The sequence below is a fragment of the Oryzias melastigma genome, unplaced genomic scaffold, assembly GCF_002922805.2.
Source record: "Oryzias melastigma strain HK-1 unplaced genomic scaffold, ASM292280v2 sc00299, whole genome shotgun sequence".
NCBI classification, from domain to species: Eukaryota; Metazoa; Chordata; class Actinopteri; order Beloniformes; family Adrianichthyidae; genus Oryzias; species Oryzias melastigma.
Genome location: NW_023416912.1, coordinates 187,998 through 197,555, shown reverse-complemented (window position 1 = coordinate 197,555; position 9,558 = coordinate 187,998). Strand labels below are relative to the sequence as shown.

Here is a 9,558-nt window from a genome sequence, read left to right as displayed (position 1 = left end):
CTGGTTATGTGCCTCAGTCTTTTAAATATGCTGTTGTTAAACCTCTTTTAAAAAAACCCAGCCTGGATCCTGACATTCTAGCCAACTATAGACCAATATCTAATCTCCCATTCATATCTAAAATCCTAGAAAGAGTTGTAGTAAAGCAGCTGCAGTGCCACCTACAGGACAATAATCACTTTGAAGATTTTCAGTCAGGGTTCAGACCTCACCATAGCACTGAAACTGCACTGGTCAGAGTTACCAATGATTTGCTATTAGCTTCAGAAAAGGGACTAATCTCTGTTCTGGTCCTGTTAGACCTGAGCGCAGCCTTTGATACCATCGACCACAGCATCTTACTCCAGAGACTAGAGCATGACATAGGGATCAGGGGATCTGCCCTCCAGTGGTTTGAATCCTATTTATCTGATAGATACCAGTTTGTTAATGTAAATGGACAGTCCTCTCATTGTACTAGAGTTAGCTACGGAGTCCCTCAGGGCTCAGTTCTAGGGCCCATTCTGTTCACGCTTTACATGCTGCCCTTAGGAAACATAATCAGGAAACATAGCATTAACTTTCACTGTTATGCAGATGATACACAGCTGTATTTATCCATTAAACCTGACCAGAATGACCACCTAGAAAAACTGAATTCCTGCATCAGAGACATTAAGACCTGGATGACAATTAATTACCTCCTCCTAAACCCAGAAAAAACTGAGGTCATGATACTGGGTCCTAAACACCTGAGAGATGCTCTCTCAGATCAGATAGTCTCCCTGGATGGTGTAAATGTTGCCTCCAATTCTTCAGTCAGAAACTTAGGGGTTTTATTTGACCAGGATTTATCATTTAAGGCTCACATATCTCAAGCTTGTAAAACTGCATTTTTTCATCTACGTAATATAGCTAGGATCAGGAATATGTTATCTAAAAGTGACGCTGAAAAACTCATCCATGCATTTGTTACATCTAGACTGGATTACTGTAACTCTTTACTAATAGCATGCCCGAAAAGTTCTTTAAAAAGTTTTCAGCTTGTCCAGAATGCAGCAGCACGATTGTTAGCAGGAACTAGTAGAAGAGAACACATCACTCCTGTGTTAGCTTCTCTCCACTGGCTACCAGTTGAATCCAGGATCAAGTTCAAAATCCTCCTGTTAACCTATAAGGCTCTGAATGGTGTGGCCCCATCCTATATTAGAGATCTCATAGTTCCTTACCAACCAGTCAGAACACTTCGTTCACAAAATGCTGGACTGCTTGTAGTTCCTAGAATTTCTAAAAGTACAGTTGGAGGTAGAACCTTCAGCCATCAAGCCCCTGTTCTATGGAATAAGCTCCCAGCTCATGTCAGAGAGGCCAGCACAGTTTCTACCTTCAAAACTAGCCTTAAAACATTCCTCTTTGGACAGGCGTTCTGCCAGGCTAGCTAGTAATCAGAGAATATTCCCTCTCATGTGGTCCTTGTGAGGCTAGATTAATAAATTAATATTGATGCGTTTAAATATAAATTTAGATTTTCCATCAGCGTTATTTTTCAGATCAGCTGTGGGGTTCTGTTCTCTATTCTCATCTACTTCTCCTCTCTTCTATTCTTTATTATTTATTGTATTTAGTTCTCCATGCTTTTGTTGGTGCAGTTCCATTCACATGTTGTTCTTCTTTCCCACTCTCCTCTGGGGAGCGGGAGAGATTTCAGATCCCCGGTGGATCCCCCACGCTCCCATTCTTGGCCGTGGACCACGCCCCCGGCACCATCCTGCATCTCTGAGTGAGAGTGATTCCTGCTGGGTCGCCTGTCCTCCTGGTCGTGGACTGCACTTCTACTTCATCTTGACTATGGACTTAATCATCACTTGTCCCTCAGCTTTATCTGAATGAACTCTTAGATTCGTAGTTGTAGAAGCTAATTTTTCTTTAACTGTTCTGGTATCGCCTGTCCGTCCTGGGATAGGATCTCTCCTTCATGTGGGAATCCCTAAGGTTTCTTCATTTTTCCTGACTCAGGTTTTTTTAGGAGTTTTTCCTTACAGAGAGGGAGGGTCTAAGGGCAGGGATAACCAGTTTATTTAGTCTGTTTAGTTTTTAACAATTGTTTATATTTTGAAGCCCAATGAGGCAAATCTCTTTGTGATTTTGGGCTATATAAATAAAATTGAATTGAATTGAATTGAACCATAGTGATTGATTCTGAGTTCATCTTAACCCGCTTCTTGTAACGGGCTTGGTTTGACCCACTTTCACGGGTTTGAGTTATCTCTCTTTCTGGAACCGAAAACTCAGAGTTTTGCTGAATTTGGAGTTCACGAACTCAGAGTTCCAACAAAACCTGCTTCTTGAAACGGGCCCCAGGTGTCGGTAACAGTAATATTCGCTGTAATTTTGTTTTTTACTTTTCTTCTATTTGTTGCTTTCTTCCTTTAGCTCATTTGCTAAATTTTGTCTTTCTTTGTTTGATTAAATGTGATGAGTTTCAAATTTATGAATAAAGTTTTTTTTTTAAAGGACTACTTTTTGGCTATTTTGTTTAAAAAAAAAAGTGTCAACAGCTGGTCCAGACTACACAGGGAATAAGTGTTTGTAAGTGACTTTTTAGGTGTGACACTTTGTTTTTTTCCTTTATCAAGCTTATAATGTAAATGTAAAGCTTAAATAAAGTAAATATTTTATTTGACGACATTTTAAGTTTATTTTCATTCAGTTAAACATCACACAGAGTAAAACAACCAGTTTTTATTCATTTGACAGTAAGGGAGAAAAAAAATGGCGCATGTTGGCGCCACTTTCTGAGCTGTAAAGAGATTCGTCATTATTCCGGAAGAGCAGCTGGTCTCGTGTTCACTCCTCCGAGCGGCGGCAAATAGCTCGTTAAGATAATTGTGTTCCGGTGAAGCTGAGCGGTTCGGTTCTGCTGGATGAGTTCAGGTCAGTGGTTCTTCATTCTGCTTGTTTAGTTTGTCAAATTCTGCTTTCCAAGCTGAACTTTATTGTCAAATGTGACGTTTTACTCGAGCTGACTGGAGTTTGAATGAGCTGTGTTGCCAGATAGAGTCACGGTTTTCCAGCCCAAATGTCTTCTAAAACCTACGGAGCCCCTAAAGGGACATCGGGAAAAAAAAAATTAGAGTTAAAAAAAAAAAAAAAATTACTAACTGGTGGGCACCACTTATGAGATTGGGAAAAAAAAATTAAAGTTAAAAAAAATTTTAAAAAATTACTAACTGGTGCGCATCACTTACTATCTGGTGGGCACCACTTACTATCTGGTGGGCACCACTTACTGACTGGTGCGTCCCACTTGCTAACTGGTGGGCACCACTTACTATCCTGTGCGCATGAGATAGGCTACTGGCCATTTGCAGGCATTTGCGTACCAGAAACCTTCTCACAGTCAGACAGCTACCTCAAGATGAGTTTAAGTGGGCTGATTGAATTTTACTTTGACTTCGGCATCCCTTACAAAGACATTGCAGCTTTACTTGCCCACCGTCACAATTATATTATCTCTGAACGTCACCTAAAAGGGATTTTAAAGTCATGTGGTTTGTTTCGGTGCAAAGGATACACCAGCCTGGATCAGGTTACCTCTTTTATTCTGGAGGAATTGAGATCATCCGGTAAACTCCATGGGTATCGGTGGATGCATGCAAAGTGCGTTCAAAATGGTCTGCATGTAAGGAAGGAACATGTCCGTCTGATTTTGCAAGAACTTGACCCACAGGGAGTTGAACTCCGAAGAGCCAGACGTCTGCACCCCCGCAGTTACTTCGCTAAGGGTCCAAATTATATCTGGCATTTGGATTCATACGACAAACTGAAACCCTTCGGATCTGCATTAATGGCTGCATTGATGGGTTTTCACGGAAAATAATATGGATGAACGCATTTACGACAAGCAGCGATGCAAAAATCATTGGAGGCTATTACATAAATGCAGTCGAGAGTTTGGGTGGCTGTCTGAGGGTTGTCAGAGGTGACCGAGGCACAGAGAACATCCGGGTTGGAGAGTTTCAGCTTTTTCTGCGTCGGAATATTCATGATGGCTCTGCTATTGACAGCTATATTGAGGGAGCAAGTACATCCAATCTAAGAATAGAGAGCTGGTGGGGTTTCCTCAGAAAGGAATCAATGGAATACTACATCTCAATGCTTATTGATCTGAAGGACCGCGGTTTGTTCGATGGTGCATATTTGGACAGAAATCTGATCCAGTTTTGCTTCATTGGAATAATCCAGGTAAGCATGAATTATGAATGTTGTATTATGAATGTCGTATATGTTCCCTCGCTATCCCCCTCACTTTCCGCGGGCCCCTGTTTCATATCCCCTCTTTCGTTCCTAAAGTGCATCAAGTTCTGCACCCTACAGGGTTGCCAGATTGGTCGGTTTTCCGCACAATTGCCTGACTTTTATTTTAAATTTGCGGACTACAATTACCAATTGGGGATCAGTGGAGTTCAACAAATTCGAGCGGGTTTGGAGTCGGGTGTATTCAGACTGGTAAAGTTCAAAGGTTCGGATAGTGTCCACTTATTTGTTCCGTGTCGAGTCTTGAAAATTGCTTTTGCTCTGTTTTCAGACTAGCATCTACCGGAGATTTCTGACTGATCAAACTTTGTAAACAATTCCATGTGACTAAAGATCTCTTCAGTAATTGTTCAGCAGTTAAGGGGTCAAAACAAAAAGAGATAGATTAGGGGGGCTACGGTTTACCAGGATTTCTCACTCAGTGTAACTTCTTATTTTGCGGATCCATTTTGATATGAAGGTCAGATTTGACATTGTTTACTGCTGCTTTGATACGACGTAAGCAGACTTCAGGCTGGTGCTGGGGATGCTAAGGCTACTCGGTAGGCTACGCTAACAAGTGTTTATGATGTGTTTAATAGCGATGCGCATAAAATTAAATGTTGTCACATTGAGTCCGAATTTACCCGACCACACTTCAACGAGTTTCTAGGTCTCATGGTTGAGACGTCATGACATTGCTTTTAAAAGAATGTTGTTAAGGAACTGCAATACATGTTTTGTGATGACGTCACGGCAGCGCCATGCGCGCGTGCCTTATAATGAGACACAGAAAAGCCAGTAATAAGTGTTTTAGTGGTGTTAAACTTAACACTCTTAACAAGTAATGAGATGGACCCATGATTTCTTTTTGGCTAACATGAAAATCTATCCTCTACATTTGTCCGCGACTCACTGATCGTCTCATTCCTTACGTGTTTACATCACGTGACTGAAGACTATGGTGGCCGTTTTGGTTCAGTTGTTCCGCTTCAGGCAATAGGCACTTTTCGTATTCAGACTGAGGAATCTCAGAGAGAACCGAAGCTCTGTCTGGTCGGAAAAGAACCAATACCACCTCGAAAAAAGGCCCAGAGAGCGGTTTGTGGTCCGGGATCAGGATTAATTTGCGCGTTTTCAGACTAAACTTTGTTTCGCAATATCAGGGGAAACAACTCTGGTTCACTTTAAGGGGACCATATGTTTCTAGTCTGAATACAAACTTTATTTTTGGAAAAACGTTTTAAACCACGGACATGAGTTCGGGGTAAGCAGTCCCTTACCTGCATCCCCGCCATCGTGAGCTACTTATAACAGAAATGTGTCCCCTAATCTGTTCTATAAATGCAATTAATTTTGGTGTTTTTTTTTCTTTTATTCATTCAGATCCTAAAAATACCAGTATATTGCGTGTTTGCTTGTTTTTCATTTATAGCCATTGACTGTAAAATGTAAACGTAAAAGTAATGTAAAAAATGTAAATAATACAAACGGGTGTAGCTTCCTGGTCTGGTTGTTCAGTAGATCCCTGCAGGTCATGTCTGGAGCTCCATCATATTTTTGAAAAGTGTATGCAGTGTGTGGTGATGGGCTTTAAAAGCCATAAAACATCTGTACTACTTTGGGTTTTTTTTACCTAAAGCAGTTTATTTATAGAATGTATCCCCTGCAATAAACAAGGGAAAACTGTCTTAATTTCACATTCTTATTTCAAATATTCTCATTTCTGATCTCCAAGAGTTTAAAGTTAAGTTACATTTGAAGTTAATTTTTCAAACAGTTTGAGGATAACAAAAAAGGGACAAACTGTATTAACATTGATTGTAAATTCATTTTACTTCAAGGATTACAATAATTTTAATTTCATAGGCATTTGTTATTATAAAAATAATTCATTTTTTGATTTAAGCACACACACACACAGACTAATATAAAAAGTTATAGATCTGATTTTATTTGTTATTCTTTGTGTTATTTACACCAGGACGAGCTGGACAAGACAATCAGTGTTTGGAATTCACACATCATTCGACCATCCAAGAATGACAGAGTGCCAAGTGGTCGACCCAAAGTCATGTACATGTTTCCAGAACTCTACTCAACTAACGACTGCGTTTCTCCAGTGGATGATGCTGACGTTCAGCTGTGTCACGCCAACTGCACATTTCGACCAACAGTGCCATGTGACACAGACATTTACGACCTGTGCAACATTCTGATGGCTGAGTCTGATTTGCAGCTACCAAATGATGCTCATCAAGCTTTGAATTTGTATTTGCATTTGAGGAATGTGATCATATCCTTCCTGTAATCTGTTACGTTCTTCCTGGTTCCTTGTTTTTTTATTTATTTTTCTCATGTTCAGCGACTCGAACTGCTGAGAGGCAGGGCAGCTGGAGCAGATCAGCTGATTGAAAGGCTGTCACCCAGGCAGCTGACTGTAAGAAGAAGCTGATTCAGATTAAAAAGGAAGAAGCTGGGTTGTGTGCAGGAGGCAAACTTGTAAACTTGTCTACTGGGCCTTCTACTGATTATTGCATCACGCTGTGTGTAGCGGACTCAGGTTTGGGTTCAAAACATAATCTATGATGGCTAGATGTGGAAACTTTTGAAAACATGACAGAATTCTTTGAAGTTCCATGCATGCATTTTATGATCAATTGTGGTCAGCATTTGCCTTAATGCTGTAATGTTTACATTTGATGTCATTTCAATTTATAATGCATGAACCTGAACAATTAAAACACAGATATTTTACAAAACATTTAATGTCTTTATCCTAACAAAGTAAAGGTAAAATTGATCTGAAGGCTTGTGTTATTGATGTGCTGATTAGTTATTGATATATTCTATTTTGTGCAAGGTTTCATAGTGACATTTTTTTATACAGTTTAATATGCCTGCAATTTAAAGTTGTTCATAAAATGAAAAAAGAAAACATTTTCAACTTTAAAACTCACCTGGATGGCCTTATTTTGTGCTGTGTATCTAATTCTACAATTATGTTTTGAGCCATAAGCCAAGAAGAATTAAATTAATAATTATGTTTAGACAAATTGACATTTGAAGATCATTTAAAGAGGGACAGACTCTTCCAAAAACTGCTGCCTTGCAAAAGCCTAATTGATTTTTAGTTGTTTAAACACAAGTCACAAGCCACTTATGAGCTCCAAATGTAGTTTTATTGTAAAAACAACTTTTACATTACTTTCCAGCAATGTACAAACAAAAGAGACAGAAGCTCAGAAGGTATTAAACAATGTTTTCCAACTGTACTTTTTTAATGCACTATTTTTATTACAAAATCAGTTAAAACTGATCAGAATCACATACCCATTAAATGATTACAATTAACGAACAGATCCTTGAATATTAGTATGTAATTTTTACTTTTTAAGGTATTGGAATCGTTTTAAAATGAACTGCCACAAGAAAACGTGTCAAAACAATAATTTAGTTCTGTAAGATTTGCAATTTTTTTCAGAATTTTTATCCCACAATGCTCTTTCAAACAATAAAAAAATCAATTCAAATATTTTGAGTTATGGTAAGAAAAACATGACTAAACAGAACAGCTTTTTACACAACTTGAATAAGAAACATATTGAAATAGCTTTACTCTTAATTTTAATTTAGAATGAGAAAATAATAGCATTGGATGAGTTACAAAAAAAAAAGCTAAATTATTTTTTGAGTATGCTGCTAAATATACGTTTAGAAAGAGTTTGTGCCATAAGCATAAGACCAAAAAAAAAAAAAAAAGACAGGGAAAAAAAATCCACGATTTCACTGGTCTATTACAGAATATCCATTGTGTAGCAGTCACCTGACAGAATGTTGTCCAGTTCCGCACGAAACTCTGGGTATGATCTATATGCACATGGTAATTCAAGGACGGCACCACAGGTGTGCGCCACTAGTCTTCGACTTAAACCGGACAACCGATTAAAGGTTACTTCAATTTTTTCCTTGCAAAGAACTGTGGACCCTGTGCAGAAGCGCAAGAATTTCTCCAGTTTTATTTGGTCAGCGCTTCTCACATACCTTAACAGATGGTTAAGGGCTGACTGCTGCTGTGGATCAAGATATCACTTACTGGTTTGATTGTTTGGGCCACCTTCTAGTTTGTTGGCTTTTTAGACTCATAAAGTTTCATAATATTGTCCTTTTCAGTAAGAGATGGCACCACATTGTGGATAATGGAGTGGAAGCAGTCAATTATATATATATATATATTAGAGCTGTCAGGCGAAAAAAATCTTTAATCGCAATTAATCGCATTTCCAGAGTTAACTCGCGATTAATCGCAAATTTACATGTGGCCTTTTTTTAAGGAAAAAATGTGTGGTTCGTGGAATTTAACAGTTCTACATTAATTATGAAAACAAGAATGAAAATTTTAATATTTTTCATCAGAAATACTTTATTTTGTAACATTGTATTGAGATAAACTTTCTTAACAGTAAAAGGCTGTAACATAAAATGCCTAACAAAAGCCCAAGTGCAAGTGAAGGGCATTTTAAATTCAAAACTTCTATCAATGTTCAGTAAAATAAAATAAAAAACATCAAAAATAAAATTTCCACAACACTTTCATGTTCATTTTTTGTCAGGACCAAATCTTTTCCTCCTCTGCTGAACTACAGTAATAAATGAAATAGAGATTTATCATTTCCAATGAACTTTTGTTTTTTAAAACATTAAAGACTGAGAAAAGCGGGATACACTGTGGATAGTTTGAAAGTCTGTTACTGCTGCCGCGTTCTCTGGCTGCAGCTCAGCGGAGCTCACGCCATGAATATGCCGACAGACAGAGAACTATGCTGGGGTTGGATCACGCTTAAACCTCCAGAACATTTAGAACGTCCCGCGGTGAGCTTGCTGTTCGGAACGTCGGGGGTGCGCAGCTCTCGGGACGCGGCGCCGGACGCGAGCCGGCACCACCAGACGGGGTACTGGACGCGAACCGGAGCCGGGTTAGGGTTCAGGAGCTCTCCGGGTCCTAGCGCCGGGCTGGTTCTAGCTAGCAGCTCGGTGGTTGGAGACCCGCCCGTGATCGAGTGAGAGCAGCCGGTGAGAGGACGATGAGTATGAAAAGGCACGTATGAGAAAATCCCATTGACTGTAAAAATAATGGACTTCCCGAGCTATGAGGTCCTCCCATTATATACAGTCTATGGAAAACCCGCGATTAATGCGTCAAAAAAATTGTCGGCGTCAAGCGCACGTCAGATTAATGCGTTTTTAACGCGACAAAATATATATATATATATATATATATAT

General features: G+C 39.1%; 2 protein-coding genes across 3 annotated transcripts in view; one reads left to right on the top strand and one right to left on the bottom strand.

Annotated features, from left to right (window-relative positions):
* The first annotated feature begins 3,548 nt into the window (after nucleotides 1-3,548).
* Nucleotides 3,549-6,617, top strand: LOC118598288. Of its 2 annotated transcripts, none has more exons than XR_004947416.1 (2): nucleotides 3,549-4,838; nucleotides 6,260-6,480. XR_004947416.1 is itself a non-coding variant. In XM_036210910.1 (2 exons), exons 1-2 carry the CDS (start codon nucleotides 3,865-3,867, stop codon nucleotides 6,584-6,586), a joined length of 687 nt encoding a protein of 228 aa, XP_036066803.1. In that variant the 5' UTR covers nucleotides 3,572-3,864; the 3' UTR covers nucleotides 6,587-6,617. The 2 variants fall into 2 exon arrangements, 1 of the variants encoding a protein (XP_036066803.1); XM_036210910.1 differs by having other exon boundaries at nucleotides 3,572-4,224; nucleotides 6,260-6,617.
* A 13-nt stretch (nucleotides 6,618-6,630) lies between these two features.
* The window catches only part of LOC112141753, a 7,835-nt gene continuing 4,907 nt past the window's right edge, over nucleotides 6,631-9,558 (bottom strand). Inside the window, exon 4 of the mRNA XM_024264909.2 lies at nucleotides 6,631-8,498. The gene's annotated coding sequence lies outside the window, so the exon portion shown is untranslated. The remainder of the gene's footprint in view (nucleotides 8,499-9,558) is intronic.